The sequence below is a fragment of the Manacus candei genome, unplaced genomic scaffold (genome assembly GCF_025592945.1).
Source record: "Manacus candei isolate 608988 ecotype Guabito, Panama unplaced genomic scaffold, ASM2559294v1 h1tg000041l, whole genome shotgun sequence".
In the NCBI taxonomy this organism is placed as follows: Eukaryota; Metazoa; Chordata; class Aves; order Passeriformes; family Pipridae; genus Manacus; species Manacus candei.
Genome location: NW_026138089.1, coordinates 10,161,953 through 10,181,015, shown reverse-complemented (window position 1 = coordinate 10,181,015; position 19,063 = coordinate 10,161,953). Strand labels below are relative to the sequence as shown.

Genomic DNA, 19,063 nt, shown 5'->3' with positions numbered 1-19,063 from the left:
TAAACTACTGTGTATAAAATTATTGTTTGTGGTATGTTGAGGGCAGTCATAGTCCAGTGAGCAGTTTTGCAGTTGAAAATATAAGATGGCAGAATCCATTGGCAAACCTTTTGTTTATTGTGCAGGAAGGATTTGAGTCAATATTCAAATAAATGTCAGCAGAGACATTTACATAAAAAGATGTTGAGGAGAAAGGGAGATGATATTTTTCTTGTCTGATGACACTCTTGTCATTTTTCTTCACTATGAGGAAACAAATATGTAGTATCTTAATATTGTAATTTTAAGGGGTAATGCAATGACTAGTCCAGCAGAAGCATAGCAGTCAGGCAAACAGCTACTTTTCCTTATTAGTTGTCGTTATCTATTGAAAATTATATTGTTTACCAGTTACATCATTTATCCATACCCTAATCTTATCTGCTATTTCTCAAGCACAAATCTTTCACTGCTGGACCATTATTGTTTCAAAGAATTAAAGGGAGTTTGCAGAAGATTGGTAAAATGGCACTTTATAAAGACTTCTAAAATCTTTTTCCTATATTTAATAGGAGAGTGAAAGTGAAAAAAAGCTAAGTAGATACAGCAATTGTTGATCTGAGTCTGTATTAAGTCTTAAAAAAGCAGACCTTAAAAATTTATTCAATTGGTTGTTAAATCTGAAGCCTAATTTACAGAAATCAAAAGGAAAGTAATTACTATTATGAATAAAAGTAGTGGAATAAAGGAAAAATAATGGCAAGGCTGTCCTGTGAAATCAGCCTGCAATGTGTGGTGCTAGGCTGATGAACACTGTGTAAGAAACCACTGAATTTGTGCATACATCATGTTTTGGCTGAGTTTCATTATTCATCAGCTTCTTCCATTCCATTCCTATGCTCCTGCAAATGCAGGAAGACAAACAGTTTAACCAAAGTCTGTTTGCCTTTGTCATGGCTTTAGCCATGACTCTTTTTTTCAAATAGAAAACAAACTGAAACCTTCTGTCATCCGTCAGACATATTTTTTCCCACAGCATAATTTCTGTTGCATCTGTAAAGCATTTATATGGTTAGATTTTCTATAAAATTCCAACAGAATACTTTTTTACTGAACAGATTTCTAAGTGTACCATGAGTACCACCGTCATGGATCTGAGAGAGAGCCGGTCCATAGTCATGTGGCACTGTTGGATAAGTCAAAGTGCAGTATCTTCACACAACCTGGTTTTGTTTCCCTGCGTCATTACCTCTCCGCCAGCCTCAGTGGTGAAGATCCTAAACTTGTGGTTTCACTTCTGCTCCTTTTCCCTGCAGGATGGTACAGTATTTGACGGCAGGCCAATAGAATCCCTGTCTCTGATAGACGCGGTGATGCCTGATGTTGTTCAGACCCGACAGCAAGCGTTCAGAGAGAAGCTCGCTCAGCAACAAGCCAGTGCCGCGGCAGCAGCGGCAGCAACGGCAGCGACAGCAGGAGCAACGACGACCGCTGTTTCCCAGCAGAATACACCAAAGAACGGAGAAGCCACTGTGAATGGAGAGGAGAATGGGGCACATGCAATAAGTAAGACAGTATGCCACTTCTGGGCAGTTTTTGTTTCAGTGATACTCTTGTACTTAACTGCAAGGTGGGGTGCAAGGTGTACTTTCTGCAAGGTGGTAGAACTAAGGGCAGTCCTTTCAGGAGGACGGGGTATTTCTAGAAAGGTTACCAAGTAAAAGTGACGTTTCGTGTCACAGTGCTGTGCTTTACTGGTCTCCTCTCAGAATCCAGAAACTTCAGATGTCTTCAGAATTGCAAGTTGGAGACAGGATCAAGAAGTGGAACTCTATGCTCTCTCCTTAGAACGGGTTTTATTGATATTATCAGCTTTATAGGTGCTTTTAGATATTTGATAAAATTTGGGACAAGCTGTAGCCAAAGCTTGTCATTTTGACCAGGCTAGGAGAAAGATGGGTTGAGAGACTGGGACCTACAAGCCATATCTGTGTAAATACAGTATGACCAGAGTGTAGCCTTGTGCAGTAACTGTCTTATGAGAATCCATTGCCTTGGTATGGTCTTTGGCCCAATTTGGCCTATATCAGCTTCCATTCTTGTACAATGGGGCTGAGCATAGGATTATCCATAGCCTTACTGTCATGGTCTTTAGTCCAGTTTGGACTGTACCAACTATCCGTCCCTATACAGCATTGCCAAGCACAGGATAAGGAGTCACTTGTGCCAAGGACCATTCCCAGGAGACATCCTGGATGCACCCAACGTGTCTTGAAGGCACAGAGGAAAATTGTTGCTCAGCCTTTTATTTAATAGCACATGCTTAGTCATACAGTTTGCTGCAGGTACCTAATAGAAGATCCTGCCTTCCTGAGATTTCCTTGGTTTGTGGGAACAGTCAGTTCTCAAGAGCTCTAAATTCACCTTTGCTCATGTATGACCAAGGGAGACTGCACTCGTGTCTTAGACATCTAAAGTCAGACATGTCAAACGTGGAGTGGACATGCCTGCTTGTGTAACTGGATCTTGATGATGTGCTAACATTATGAGGCAGATGTGATTACTGGTTCTGGTTTCTGTGTGCAAGTCCTATTTAGGGTACTGCCTAACTTCTGAAATGAGACCTTATTGCCCACTTGCCTCCTTAGGGAATTCTAGAGGAACATGCATGTCAGGTTTTGTAGAAGTCCCAACAGCTCTTTGGCTTAGACAAGTGACAGGTCAGGATTGTAGTCATGTAACAGATTTTGTTTGTTCTGCAGTGTAGATACCCTTATCAGTCTCCATCTTCTCTTTGATCTGACTAGATTCCTGTGTGGGTGAGTGAGGAAAATGCTTTCAAACCAGGTTTTTCTTCAGAGAATTCGAGTTAGACAGGATAGTTTTCCCCAGTAAAAATGCAATTATTTAAATTACATTTTTCATTTGAGAAACCAAATGTAAAAAAAAAAAAGCACTTTTAAACGTATCAAATGCTGACATTTTGGGTTTTGACACATTTCTTCAGCTGATACATGAAAATTTTTGGAGAATGTCTTACTATGTCAGGACCAGGAAAAAAACAAGTTCTTAAGGTAGAAAACTGATTATCAGCTTATCACAAAAAGAGAACCATTCAGACTTATTTCCTTCTGATCCAAAGAAACATACATTATTAATGAATTAATAAAAGGAAAGCCTTAAAGATCAGTTCAGGTTTATAGCCACACTCTAAGCCTTGATTTCTCAGATCTAACATTAATGATTCTCACAGCTATTTTTAGTAGAAGGATTTTCACAAAGAGTTGCAGACCTTTTCTTGGAATGTTGAGAAGGAAAAGTCCTTTATGACTATTCCTGGGAGAAAAAAGTAGTACTGGGAGACCTACTGGGTAGAAAAGACTGCTGATATGAAAGCTTTGAGAAACTTCCCAAACCTTCCCAAAAACAGAAGTTTTTACTTTTATTGGATTCCATAGAACTGGCATGTGTTAGGATGGGTTTGAATAATGTGAAATTGAAAAATGATAACTAGCATCCTTAGTCATTACCTGGAAGTCACCCATATATCAACCTGTCATAAAAAGGCAGGTAAAAGAGGTGTCTTTGAGAAGTTATCTAGTTTGCATTTATTCTGGCACAGAGTTCTCCCTGACATTGTAAGTCTTTCCAAAAAAGTTTTAATATATTTAATATAATATGATTTATTTTTGTATGTGGTATTACACGTATAAAATTATAGATTTAAGAAAGAGACAACAAAAATAACAACAGTTTGAGGTGCAGATTCAGATACTAAATAAAAAAATCTCTGCCTTCTCTTGTTGCTTCCCAAGTAATGTTTTCAGTTTTAAGTCACTTTAAATATTATAGGAAAAAATTAAAGTCTGCATCTAGAAATGGAGCCAAACTTTGGATTGTTTTAGAACTCAAATACTTTTAGTGTCGTTTGTTTCATATTAATTGCAAAGATTGGCTTGGGTTTAAGAAAAATAAAGCTCTGGAAAGAGGACTATGCCCTGTTCCTTTGTAACTACAGCCATAAAGAACAACCTCAATGAAAGGCCTGTTGAAGATTCAAGTAAAAAAAAACACATTTCCTGAGAAAAGACAGGGTTAGCAGTTGGAAGATCTTTAAAATATATATATATTTTTTTTTTATTTGGAGGACATAGAGAGTTAGTATTACCAGTGTTTTGAATTATTATTTAAAAAAAACAAAATAACTTCAGTCGTAATAGCTTCGGGGAATAAGACTTTTGATTTCCAGTTATTTGGAATTTTTAATACATTTGAGGAAAAAAAATAGAATATAGTGTAGACTTAACCAGAGATCTTCTGACCTTTAGAAAATGTTTGTGTTAACAGAATCCTCTCTGTGACCTGAAGATTATGGTTTTCACCTGTGAGGGTCTGCTGCACTTGGTAGAACTGCCTTCTCTTTTAGAGACTCTCTCTGAGGCAGTTTTGTGCAAATGTCCTCTTAACCAAATGCTTTCTGCTCTGAAGATACTTTAAAACAAAAGAAGCCTGTTCTTGATGGTTACTAGATATACCTATTTATTGTCATTCCCCATGCACACATTGTGGCTGCATCCATAGGAAAGCCAAATTTTCAGGTGAGACCAGGGCTCACAAGAGCTTGTGCTATGTAAGGAGCTTGTCACTCCTATGTGTGCACCATTTTGTGCTCAGGGGTTTCTGCAATTTTTTGGTGTTATCATAATTGTAACCATTGTATACTGCTGGTGTCTTTCTGAATCTGACAAGAGCCTGAGGCAGTATCACAGAAGCCTGAACTGTCCTGTTTGTTCAGTGGGGCATTTTAACTTCTGTGCTGAACAATAACACTCTAAATATGAATGTTGCTGACTACTGATGAAAATAGGAAGAAAACACATATAATGTGAACATTTTCAAATTATTTCTGAAAGACTCTTCATCTTTCCGTCTTTTCTCCTGAACCACGAAGGCTGTAGTGTGAAAATCATTACTGGAAGACAATACAAAATCATCCTGCAGGTATTTCATTGCTCCCAGAGGCCATTCATTCTTGCATGTACTAATGCAGGTATCAGCTAATCAAGGTTTCTTTTTCACAGCATGATTATTTGTGGTTTTTTTTTTCACAGCAGTTAATAACATTCAAAGTGTGTGTCTAGGTTCCTCCATCTGGCCATCTACAAACAAAAAATATTTCTAAGTATCAGATGGCTTTGCTCTGATAGCACCTCTTGACTCTGGGACCTTGGAGTAATGCTGCTTCCCAGCTGTCATTTGGTTTTAATTGAGAGTGAAAAGCAGACCTGCCTTTAGAGCCAGGCAGGTAACAGTAGGATCCAATGTTGTAAGAGTAGCATCTCATTTAAATTTTTCAAATTAAAGTGCTCGAAATATCTTCTTGATTTACCCCCAGCTTCCAGCTCACACTGTGAACAGGACACAGATGAATGCATAACCATTGTCATGCTGCTGTTTTTCTCATGAAAATATGCTTTAAACCTGGTGAATCTGTGCTGTGCTGAGAAACAGACGATTGCGAGTTCAGGGCTTGTATGTTCTGGAGGGTTTTAGCATTGCTTGTTCTTCAGTGCCTCTCTGCTCAGAATATCACATCAAAGCTCCCAGATGCTAGTGTCAGGCTAAATCTTGAGTACTGGTATAGCTTGACAGTATTACTTTTAGTAGTCATACACATAGGGAATTGTCAAGGGCAGTGATTAACGAATGGGCTCAGCATAGTTGTAGATTTTACAAATAAGCATTTCTAATGTTTAATTTTTGCAACAAGTCCATAGGTAATAAGTGTAGTTAAAAATACAGGTATCTTTAATTAGAAATGGGGTGTGAAACTACTGTTAGTTGTTTTCTGATTTTGATACTCAGTGCTGTGCAACTCATTGAATTACATGTAGATTCCATTCTGTCTGTAACGTAGATGTGGCACAGACATACTTTTAGGGTACTTGACCAAATGTGCAATGAGAAGTGCTACTGGTGTGACTCAGCATAAATTAGGCAGAGACAAACAAGGTATTTGAAAGCCCGGGTAAGGGTAGAAATCTGGATGGCAGTTGTGCAGTGTCATGCAAGTCTGTTTTCTCAGTCGATGGGCAACAGCTCAGCAAAGCAGGAGTATGAGGACAGATGGCTGATTTTAAATGCCATAAACATGTGGCAATAAGAGAGCATAATTATTCTACTTGCAAACCTATGGATCTCCATATGTGATTAAAGAATGACTAACTAAAATACTTAACCCAGAAAAAGCACTTGCATTTTGATCAGTCAGAGCAGATCAACTGGCCAAAGCATTGATTAGGTAACAGGAGGCTGCCTTGCCTCAGCCTGCCAGCTACCCACTCTTGGGTCTGCTCCCTGCAAAATGGGCCACACTTCTGTGTGTAACATCTGCTGTCTGCTGTTTCAGTGTGTCACCTGTCCTTGGTTGGTGTCTTGTTTGCAGAGGATAATAATCTTGTGTTGCTGCCAGGAAGTGTAGCTAGAGCTTAATGAGGAAGATTTATAATGAAGCAGTGAAAGTCTGGAGTAAAAACATGGTTGGTGATGCAAGTTGGAATGAATGGTTACTAAAAGAAATTCATCATTTACAATTCACTTTTTTTTTCGTTAAGGAAATAAAAAAGCTTTATAAAAACAAAGTTACTTAGACTGCAGTCTAAAGAACCACAGAGTTACAGCATGCATATGCTGTAATATCTAAGACTCATTTGGTACCTTTTTATGTATTATGAGAAGGTGATCACTCGCCATTTCCCTGCCATGCTCTTGGAATGAGGTCCTTTCTTGGTATATTCTTTGTGAGTAGCACACATATTACTTACAGGACACAGTGTAAGAAAATGTATGTGCTGTATGTTACTTTTTTAACGTATGTTAAAAATCTGTAAGTAATTTTTAATGAAGCCAGCATAAAAAAAAACTATACTGAAATAAAGACTGACTGTTTTGGGGAAGAAAAGCTACGTGCATTGATACAAAATATTTTAGAAAGCTCTACATTTTGAGGAAATGTCAGAAATTTGAATTGCTGTAGGGAAGAAAATAGAGTAATATGGTCAGTGACACAACACAGAGTATTATTTATATGTTGATGTAAGCTTTAGGTCATGGGTAGCTAGCTTGTTTTTAAAGCAGACCTAACTGCATCTTGTAAACTACTTTTTCTGATCTGTCTCCTCACAGATAATCATTCAAAGCCAATGGAAATTGATGGGGATGTTGAAATTCCACCTAACAAAGCAACAGTCCTTCGGGGCCATGAATCAGAGGTGTTCATCTGTGCCTGGAACCCTGTCAGTGACCTGTTAGCATCTGGGTAAGACCATGACTGAAGCCAGCTTCTGCAATTAGAGTATATTTAGAAATGCAGGAACTTGCAGGTGTATTCGGGGTATGAATATTCTCCAAGCTGTTTTTTCAGCCTGCAGCACATTTTTTTCCAGCAGTACTGTACCTGTGTAACAGTTAAGAAATTATAAGATGATGCAGAATATGAAGCATTTTTACATTTAAGATGTGCACTCTGTGGCCCTGAATACAGTCAAATTTTTTAAAATATTTTCTAAATCACTATGCATAATTCCTAGAATATTTGAAATTTGTGTAATCTACTGCTCTTGGTTAATGGTTCACATTGGGATCTCAGACATTGGCATCCATGTTTTCTTTCTAAAAGTATAGAGATGGGAGGCTTCAGACTGGACCTAAGTTTGTCCAATGAGCTGAACATTAAGGAGAGGTTTGAGGAAATGTTTTGGTTTAGTGTCATTGGAAGGGAGTCCAGTCTATCTTCTACAGGACTGCTCAGCAATGACCACCACAGCATGGCAAGTGGATCAGTCAGGAGACTGACTTACAAAAAGCACTTTTGATCCAAACAAAAGTACCATTGTAAACATACCCCAAGAGCTACATGCTGGCACTGTTGGAATCTGTGTTTGGTCATGCTTAAAGTTAAACCTTAACGTGAAGGCTAAACTTAAGAAATCTAGCTGGGAACATGGAGGAAAGCTGATCTAACTTAGACAAGGTAAATTGCTCAATGTTACTTAGCAGTATTAGAATACATTTCTCACAAGGAAGAGGAGAGTCCTTATTTTATTTCCAGCTTTTTGCAAGATCATCAGAATAGTCTTCTTGTCTTTATTCACTTAATACATGAGAACAAGGAATTATAGTGTAAATGGGAAAGAAAATTCAAGTAAATTCAAGCTTGGATAAACAGCAGAGATCTCTAAGAGAGTGAAGATAGAAATTTCAAAAAAATAATTTCAGACAACAAACTGAATTCTTGAAAACCAGAAGCCTGCTGAATATACTTCCTTCTGGAATGCTTTGTTTCAGGCCTGGTAGTACTTTTAGCATTTGCAGCACTATGTTCATTTATTCATTTCAAGCAAGTCAGTGCTTGCCATACTGGACTGCTTCCCTAGAATCTGTGGTTCACAGTCCTAGTGTTCACAGTTTAAATGGGGGAGCATTTAATAAACCAGAGTATGTAGTGCAGTGACTGAGGAACCAGTCTGTGTTTAACTTTGCCTCAGAGTAGTACTAAGCACTGGTAGATGGATCCCTGGGACAGTGGTATCTTACACAGCTTCAGTTAAACCTGGAGGATGATAATCAGAACCATTAGTCAGATATCCAAGGTAGAGGAGTACCCTCTCACTACCCCTTCAATGAAGCTTTACCCTTCAGCGCAATTGGTCTTTTTTAATAAGCTTTGCTACTGACTGTAGAAGCACATAAATATACTCATGATTACGAAGTACAGTCAAATGCTGTGTCTCATGGAGACTAACAGCAATGCAGCATGTGCATCTTGATCAGATTTTAGCCTGCTCATAAGAAACGAAGTAGGGGCACAGTTTAGCCTTCGGGTAAGGCAGCTGCCAGTGCCTGATGAAGTTGACATGAGTGACGTGGCATGGAATGCACAGAAGAGAATGAAACCAAAGGAAGAGAGCTGAGTGATTGTGCCACTGCACAAAGAGGCCTTTGAGATGTCTGGTACAGTAACAGTGTGAGCTATTATCTACAGGTAAACTCTGTGTTACAGCACCAATTGAACAAGGGGGAGAAATTCCCAGAGATCTACAGTGTGCTGCAGTTCTGTTTGCCCTTTACAAAGTAATGATTCAACAAAAAAGACCGCAGTTAGTCTGACGCATGAACGTCAAATTATTAGATTCTATAATAACCATACTGTGCTACCCAGTCCATAGTTTTCTTCTGGTTTCCCATCTGCTTGATTGTACCCATCTGTTGTCTTAAAAAATACATTTCAAAACCTAACTATTAAGTAGAGGAATTAATAACACATTTGTTTTGTTTATAAAGTACTGAATCAAATCTCAATTCATGGCAAAGTATTTTCTTCAAGCCTTGTTATACAAGCAATAAGTTTTTCTAACAATTAGCAGCAGCAGTTTAGACAGCAACCTGATGTAATCCTCAAAGAACCAGAAGAATAATGCAGGTTCAGAACCTTATCTGAAACAAGCTGTTTAAGAGGAATATAGTATGAATTACCCAAAGCTAGAGCGTTGGTTTCCAGATTTAGTGAGTATGCCACTGAGAGAAAGGGATTTTGATATTTAGTGTCGCATCTACCCAGTTGCTGATTTTTTAGTGTGTAAAGACTGGCACAGGAATATATACTCTCTGGGCTTTGCAAAGAGCTGTTTCAAAATACAACATAGAGACAGGAATTTCTCTGATCAAATAGCTAGAAAAAATATATTCTGCAGCTGCTCTTCCTCTTCCACCACACCCATAACCCTTAAAGCTGAGGATGGGGAGACTAGAAATACCAGTAAAGGCTATCAAAGAAAGGCATGACTGTCACCAGATGCCTATGAGAAGAATGCTTAGATGTTATGAACAGAAGCATTATAATAATACAGTGAAGTGTGTGCATACAGCCATGTATACATATAGCCTTGATGAAGGAAATCAAAATTCCAAAACAAATAGTTGCAGAGTGTTTTGGACAGGTTAAAAAAAAAAAAGAAAAAAAATAGGTGCTTGAGTAAATCTCAAGATTTGGCCACTGCCAACCATAAGTCCAAAGACTGATTTCTTCCAGTAGTTATCTTTCAATATCTAAGTTTTAATTTTCTGACACATTTAAATTGTTGCAGATGGTTATGTTCCCTGGGTATTGTAGAAACCCATTACAGCTGCATTCACATTAGTAAACTAACCATGCCTGGGAATATTCCTAGGCACCGAGGCCAGCTGGCACACAACGGCTGGTGTCTGTGCTAGCAAACTGCCCTGGCTGCCAAACAAACTGCACACTGGGAATCGTCTCTGGACACTGTAACCACCAAGCCATGCCCAGGAGTTATTCAGAGAGAACATCAGGGCCCCAAGCAAGACTGCTAATTAAAACCAGCCAAAATCTGGCCAGGGAATAACCTGTCAGTTTGCTTGCACAGGTCATCATGGTCCAGTGACACAGTGTTCTGAACATGCTTGAATTTCCCAGTGTGGAAGTGGATGGACTGTAAATGTCAAGGCTGCTAGAGCCTTGAACTCCAAAAGCTTTTCCTGTTGAATTCAGGATGTTTCTGTCATCATGTTCCACTGCTGCTTCCAAGAGTGTGTTCTGTTCTGTGACATCCAGCCATACCCTTCAAGTAATTCATGTAGCTGTGAAGCAGAAGGACCTGGCCTCATTACCAAAAGCCAACAGTAGATTTCTTTGCTTGTCTTTGCTGATCTATGCCAGCCTCTCTCACACTGGGGAACTTTGTCTTCTGCAAATCACTCTGTGCACCTTTGCTCTCCCTAGTCAGCAAAATAGTTATCCGTAAAAGCCGCTGTCCAAGATCTTTCTGTTATGACTGTGTCTCTCTCTGAAGCAAGAAAAGATGTTTCCAGGCCATCTGCTGTCATGGTCTCTGGGTTTTACATAACACTTCAGGTTACTGAACCGCTCATAGCAGTGGTTTAGAATCCACTAAATTACCTTTTTGAATTCCAGGTTGAGGGTGTTTTTCACACACCACTCCTGTCATGTTAGTGCCAGCTATTAATTCTGCTAATTGTAAGTACTTATTCATTAGCAGGTGACTGTATTGGGACTGTTTTCCTCAGTGCACCAAATGCATTAATACAGAGTGGTCAGCTTTTGGGGGGGTATACTTGAATAACCTGTTGCAGGGAGCAATGTTGTAGAATCAGTGGGACAGAGATCTCCCTCAGGATACCTGTGAGGCACTTCCCTGTACTGATTGCCTAGGAAGACTAGGCACTTACTTTAGGAGACCTGCTTTATTAAGGAAAAGTTAGGTGTCAGAAAAATTATGAGGAGTTCCCTTCCCTTTATGCTTTTAATAATCTCTTTTCAAATAAAAAAGTTAAAACTCTAATCTGTTGGAGCCAAAAAGTGTTAAATACACATTAGCAATATTGCATCTCCAAATAACAGTGATTATAAGACTTGCAGCTGAAGAACATACTCAGGCAGGAGAGCATGAAATAAAATTCTTTCCAAACTAACCTTCTTAAAATTTGGCAGTACTCTACCATGGTGCAGATGAGTATACCTACTGCTCAAGTGTTCATGACTTGCATGTTGGAAAGAGCTGCTTTATCATGCAGATAGAAATGCTTCTGTGAGCTAAGGAGATAAAATACCTTACTGAATTTTGCTTGAACTATGGTCCTCTAATAAGTCAGGGTTCATTGAATCATTCAACAGAAATCAGAATATTTTTCACAGCAGAGAATACTCTTTTTTTTCCCCCAGCAACAAAAGGGAAGTCATACAAATACCCCTGCCACACACTGGTAGGCTTATAAAACCTCTCTGCAGGGACACATAATAGCTTATGTAGCCTTAGGAAGAAGAAAATGGAAAAACAAAATTAAAATACTGGAAAATAATATTGCCCAGGCCTTGCCAGAAAACTGACTAAATAAAACTGTTGAAAAACAAAACATAACCCTTTTAGAACTAGCAAATAGGATATTGTATTCGATAGCCAAGTGACTGAGTACTTTATTCACAGGGTCCAATAGCAAGCTGGATTATTACCATGAGGGCAGGACTGTCCTGGAGTCTTATATAGTGGAGAAGCCAACACTGAAGGAATTTCCTACTTAGCATGTTAACCAATAAAACAGGCCTTGAAAGACTTACGTTCCCACTATTGTTAATTATCACAATTAAATATGTTCCTTAACTTCTGAGCCTCTTAATTAACTTTGTTAATTTACCGGACAACATGTGTGAAATTGTCAGTTTTTCAGACCTCTGAAGAAGTAAGGATTTATATTACAGTCACAGCTCTCTGTGGTGGCCAAAATTACCCTGATTTGAATTACTTTTTAATCACTTACATGAAAGATAAAGTGCCAGAAATTAAAGAATGGCTGTACAGCAGTAGCTAAGCAAAGTCCTGGCCAGCCATCACATCTCGGCTTGGCACAAAAGGTTCAGAGGAGATGGGGGCACATTCCCCACGTACCATGACCCAGCAGAGCTCAGAGCCACTGATACACACAGAGAGGTTTCTGCTTTTACAGTTTAACTGTTGTTTGTGTAAAATTTGGCTAAATTATTGGTAAAATAATGCACAGAGATCAACGAAGTTCAATAATTGCATGGTCAATATTTGCACTTGAAGACATGTCAAGTGTTTAAAATTTGCCTGGGATTTTTAGTATAAATAATTAAAATGTTTTATTAGTAGGCCAAAAGAAAATTTAATATTCACACGTGATGGATTTCCTTTTCAGTAAAACATGGCTTATCAAAGCAAAAATGGATCTCAGGTTTTTAGTCTTCGAAGAAAGACTTTTCCTCCTTGTTAGTGTATAGGAAAGGAAGTTTTAGTCATTACTTTAAAAAAGGGAAAGCTAACACAACAGGTATCTCAACACTGGAATTTCATCTAGACTGTATGAATTCTTGGATGTGTAAGAGAGATTCTAATTCTGCTCCGGGTTTCTACCTACATGTAAATAAAAGTTGCCTTCTGGGCAAAACAAGCAATCCAGGATACTTTGTTTTGATTTTTGTTGTTATTGATTGTTTTTTAAAAAAGGAGGAGGGGGAGTGAGAGAATTAACTAGAAATCATACTCTCTTCCACTCCATTGCAAATTGGTTTCTGTCTCAGAGATGTTTTTCATTAGAAGAAAAATTTATGCAAAGTCAAAATAAATATATTATTTACAAGCAGATAATTATAAACTCTTCCTCCTCAGAAGTTTTTCTAAGCAAAATCAGGGTTTCAACCTACATTAAAAACACCTCTGTGGAAAATAATCAGCCTATAAAATAGATCAAAATCCTGATGCTGTCTCTGTCTTGTTCTACTATGTCAGTAGCTATTTTGCCACTTTTTCAGACAACATGAGCTGAGCAGTCAAGCTACAGACAGCGATGGACCCTGTAGACATGAATTTAGAAAATGAAATTAAGATTTTAAAAAATAATTTAAATTGCCTTTCTACTTTCCTAATCTTTAGGTTTTGTAGCTTGATTTAATGCAGAGAGGCTGTTTTACAAGACGTCTTCTGTCAAAGGCTGTGTTCTGGTCTGTCTGAACAGAAGTACATTATGAACGGGCCGTGGACAAATTAAAGGCAGCCTTAAGTTCCCCTCCTGCTCCTGCACAGTAGCTGTCAGAGGAACCCAGGCAGGACCAGGGAGCTGACACTGCAGCACCTTTATCACACTGCTAGAGGTCCACTTCCCCGAGGCTGCTGCCAAGGTGACAGTCCACAGCTCTGCAGGTGCTGATCCTGCGGGTCCTGTCACCCTGTGCTCAGAGCCTGCAGCAACTCCGAGAACACCAGGGACTCGGCAAGCCTTTTGGAGCTCATGTGCACACTTTTTATAGGAGGCACGTGGCACAGCCTGTGTGTGTCTGTCTCTGTTGTCTCTCTTCAGTGTTATGTTTGTAATAATGTCTTGCCCCAGACTATCTCAGTTATGGTGATGTACTAACTTTAAGGCATGAAGTGCAAGATGTGGAATGTGTATGTGTTTTGGGTAAAACTTCTTTGAATAAACCAAATTATTACATGGATTCAGATGATAGATATAATTTAAATGTGCATTAGCATTGTTTAAAGAATGTATGTAGTGCAGAAGGATTTGGAAAGAAAAAATTATTTTTTAAAGGCTTATGATGCCTCGGTCTGCTCGGTAGGTTTAGTGAAAGGTAGTTGGATTTGCTCTTGGCACTGCACAGGAGAAACAACAGAATTCTCAGGAGGTTCAATGACTTTTACTTGCAAAATTTAGAACATTCTGATAGAACAAGGCATTTGGCAAACTTTAACTTTGCAATCTTTAAAACATCCCCACAAAGTAAGGCACTTCTCAAACCTTAACTTGGCAAACTTTAAGGCACACGGTCAGCCGCTCCCATTAGAGTGTGGAACTGGTGGCACACCCTCCCACCTACCCAGAGCTCCCCCTGCTCCCCCTCCACTTCCTGGTAGTTTTAAGCCAGTCAACCATTCCTCCAGTCTCTTACAAGGCCATAATATTCTCTCAGTGAAAACAGAAATAGCAGTTTTTACAGTTTGATGGGTCCACACGAAGAGGAGTTTTCAGCTCTCCACAATTGCTTTTATAGATCCGGAGACTCAACAGCCAGAATATGGAATCTCAATGAAAACAGCAACAGCGGTTCCACTCAGCTAGTTCTGAGGCACTGCATAAGAGAAGGAGGACACGATGTCCCCAGCAATAAGGATGTGACTTCACTGGACTGGAATGTAAGCTAACTTCTAAGACTGTGCATGGTTTTTAACTGTCTAAATTTAATTCAGAGGCAATTACAGCTGCTGCTCCAAATCTTTTATATCTGAGGTGACCAGAAGCTCTGTCCTAACCTACTGACCTCCAGTTTCAAATACTCATAATAGCTGAACTTTCCCCTACAGGCTGTAATTTTCCAGGATTGTTGCCATCTTCAAGCTTAACAATTATATATTTGTATCTCTATTTTAAGAGCATGGGTAAAAATAAACTGAAGTTAACTTTAAGAACGAAGATTAAGCAAGCAACCTGTGTAATAATGAAGCCTAATTAATAATGTATTTGCATTTCAGAGTTACTTTATTTTAGCATGTAAGGAGATAAAAGCACCAGTGAAGGTTTTTCTGAGGTTGGACTCTCAAGGCTCTCTTTTATTTGAATTATGCTGTGCACAGCAAAACATATTCACATTACTTTCTTTATCTTGGTAGGAGCACGTGTAGTTGTTCTATCTTTACCCACTCACCTTCTGAGTGAAATTGTCTTACCTAATCCCTTTTACTTTCATCCTGCAAAACCTCTTCTCTTAGGTAACATGCTCCTGCACAGAGAATACTGAAGTGAGCAGAGAGGACAGGTATTTTTAAGAATCCCCAGTGTCTGGGCAGTGTCCCTGGGCAGCTTTAAGGCTGCTTCATGTCTCCTTTCTGCCAGCAAGCATTGTAAAAAGAGCTTACAAGACCCTACAGGAACTTTAATTAATCTTGAGATCATTTACATTCTGTCTGTTTTGCTGATATTAGTACAGACAGAGTGATCACATTAGTCTTGTTTTCATAGGAAAACAGATTAAAAATTAAGAACCAGAAAGGATTCTCAGCAGTTTTGTACATTCTCAGTTGCTGGCCAGAGACCAAGACTTCATTAATCTTCACTGCAATATTATTGTCCTTCAGGTGAGCTAGGTGCTTCACAAAAGTAAAAGATAAGGCCACTGCACAAGGTAGTTTTCCTCTATGTATTTTATATTTGCACAATGAAAGAACTTGGTGAATACTACAAAAAGTAGAGGTGGGCTAACAAAGCAAATAAAACTCAAGAATGTTTATCACTTGTTTCCTATGGATATCACGGTAAAGAAAAATAGTTTGAAAAAACTGAATTTAGGAGTAGAAAAAGAGTAATTGAAAGAGGAAAACATGCAATGGATGCAGAACAGTTATGAGAAAAGTTGTCCAAAACATATAAGGCATTGTCTAGTATTTCCTGTAGTAGTTCCTTACGTTTCCAGACTTCATTGATCACAGTATTTTACTTGCATTGTGCTAGTACTCAAAGTAAGGAAATGTTCCTAATTCAAACACTTGAATGCTTCCAATGTACTTTGAGTTTTCCAAATAATGTTAATTACCACGAACACATTTGGATTAGCTCTATATCTAGTCCCTGAGCTTTCCTTTCCTTTTTGCCCTTAACACCTTTGTTCTCATCAGTGATCCAGATAAGAGTATATCACAGTGAGATTAGGTTGGCTTAGGTTTTGTTGTTTTCCCCCATCATCATTATACATTTTAATTAAATCTGCAACTGCTCTGACTCACTGGTTTTGGAGGATTGGAGTGGGCATATGTTTCAAAGGATTATTTTATGCTTTTTCCTAATTTTCTATTCATGAAGCTAGAAATGACATCTGCCTTTATTGTTTATTTAGAACCACAATATTAATCATATTTCCCTGTGAAATTTTCACACTTGTGATATCGAATCAGTTCTTGTCTGATTTATGTGATTTATGTTATAGTAAGAAAGGTTATTTCTACAGATCATATTCAGATCATGGTACCAAAGACTGGATTCATCTCCCATAGATTTAACCATCTAAACTAGTCATCTAGACTCACTTTAAGTCAGCAGAAACAGCAAGACATGCCTTTGTGCTGGTCTGGGCATAATCTGAAGCAAATGGAATCATGAATTACACTCCAGAGGTGCAGTTATATGATGCTGTTAGTTATACAGGGAGACTAGATTGCACTTTTAAACTAACTCCTGACTTCTGGATACCTGGAGATAAATGGGATGAGTCTCACTCTTAATCCCGGTGCTGAAAAGCTGAAAGACTAAATGCCCAACTCCAACAGTACTCGTCTTACCAGATGGAAGAGTCAAGTTCCATTTTCATTATTTTCATTGTGGCCCAGTCACTGCAGCATCATTGGCTGCACAGAAGATACCCTTCTGTGAAGGGTTCCTTCCAGAAGAATATGTGTAATTCGCTGATCCATGGTCTTTTTTTTCTCTAAATTGGGCCCCATGAATCCAACTTTTCTCGAGCTGTCCATCATGGTACTGTGCCCCTGAGCACATGTGGGAGTGTGTGTTCAGACAAGTAGAAAGTTTCTTGGTGGTAGATAGCATTCAAGGTGTAAACTGTGAGTTGAGGTGGCTTACGAGTTTAGGTCCTTTTTTCAAGTATAGGTGCCTGAATTTCACTGAACTGGCATTTAGTCTGGATTTAGGTGACCTGTTGATGTCTTATGGGCTCTTTATGTCTAAGAAGTAGTATCTGTTTGTTACCTGGAAGAAGCCCACAGAACTTGTTATATCTTGTTTTCTTTTTCTGATCTTTTTTATTAAATGACTCATATCTGATGGTATAGCCCAGTATTTCACTGTATGTTAGAGGGGTTTATTTCCTCTGTGCTGTCTGCATACTTTAAGTCATTTGTCTCAATGAGTGGACTCAGAATTCCCATAAATCACAATTAGCAAACCTTAAAAAAGAAGGAAAAGGTTTCATTGAAGTAGATTTCATCTTGTGTTGACCTTTACCATTTATATATATCCCAACAGAGTGATGGAACACTATTGGCTACAGGCTCGTATGATGGTTTTGCAAGAATATGGACAGAAGATGGTAAGTAAAACAACATTTATTTTCTTAAACATCAAGCAGCAGTGAACTGTAATATGACTAATTTGTAAGCAAATTGTAATAATAACCTTTTCTTTATTCCAGGTAACCTTGCAAGCACCTTAGGTCAACATAAAGGTCCAATATTTGCCCTGAAATGGAACAAAAAGGGGAATTATATTTTAAGTGCTGGTGTTGATAAAGTGAGTTTTAAAAATACATTATTGTAACATATAAATATGCTGATCAGTGAGCTTATGCTGTTGAATTCCTTAAGATTATTTTCTTCTTCTCCAGACATCCTGGAAAGTTTACATTTCTTTAATATGTTTTAGTGCATGTTGATTACATTTTGAGGCTGCATAAATGTGTACTATTTTTATGGAAAATATTTTACCTTGAAAAAAAAATGTGTAAAATTGTATCTTAAGTGTGTCACAGTTAAGAAATGAACTGCTTCCAGTACTTACTTTTGTAGTTTTATCAACTAATTATTGACAGAAAGGAAGTGATCTTAAAAATATTGCACCTTTGAGCTCATCTAATTATTGAAACACTTTTATTTGAATAAAATATATTTGGCTTCCTAAGCAAATATGCAAAAAAATGGTAGTTCTGAACTCAAAATCAAGCAAAACATAGTAGTTACAGCTAAGTGCACATTAGAGATTAAAATGAACAGATGACTGATGATGATGAGCACACATCCATTAAAACTGAAACTGGAAAGTATGCAGCATTCATCTTGCCTAACTTTCGATGTCTAAAAATTAGATGCATGTGTCATCCTTGGCTTCCTTTATAAAATTCAGAGAGAAAAACGACACTTCCAAGTGATGTGCTGCATGGCCTGTGTTTCGGTGAGATGCACTGACAGTGCTTCTTTCCAGCACCTGGCAGAGGGAGTCTATGGAAATTAGCTGAGGCTTGTACATTTGATTTGTAGGCTAGATGAATCCATGTATTTTCACATCCTTCCCTTTAATAGTGGCTTATACTCAGTATATGTTCAGCTACACTCATCTTCCAATGGTAGTTCCATTACTCTGGCAAACTTACATTCTCAGTAAAAGCAGCAATTCTTTAGATGATCCATTCTCAGCAGGATGATGCATCCTTAATTTAGTTTCTGGAAGTATATACTCCCAATAAATAGACAGTTTGCTCAGAAGATGTTATTGAGCTCTACAGAGGACATGCTTATGTGTGCTGTGAGTATGGGTTAAAACCTGTAGTAAGCCAGTTACACTCTAGTCCCGCCTCAGTGGCAAGAAGTGATATGTACTCTGCTGATAGATAAACATTTCACCTGTTGGTTTGATTGTTAGAAATGTATTTCAGCATAGTTTCAGAGTAGAATGCAACTTGCATCTTTGGAAAGGGGAAAAAGTATTCTTTAAAGAAGACAACTGAAACAGCCTTAACAAAATGCTTATTAAA

General features: G+C 38.3%; 1 protein-coding gene across 7 annotated transcripts in view; it reads left to right on the top strand.

The window, feature by feature from the left end:
• The window catches only part of TBL1X (transducin beta like 1 X-linked), a 197,626-nt gene that overhangs the window by 162,234 nt on the left and 16,329 nt on the right, over positions 1-19,063 (top strand). For all 7 annotated transcript variants that reach the window (XM_051794958.1, XM_051794961.1, XM_051794956.1 and 4 more), the window contains 5 exons: positions 1,296-1,545; positions 7,165-7,297; positions 14,585-14,726; positions 17,563-17,626; positions 17,729-17,826. In XM_051794958.1, the coding sequence (XP_051650918.1) occupies positions 1,296-1,545; positions 7,165-7,297; positions 14,585-14,726; positions 17,563-17,626; positions 17,729-17,826 (687 nt within the window). The remainder of the gene's footprint in view (positions 1-1,295; positions 1,546-7,164; positions 7,298-14,584; positions 14,727-17,562; positions 17,627-17,728; positions 17,827-19,063) is intronic.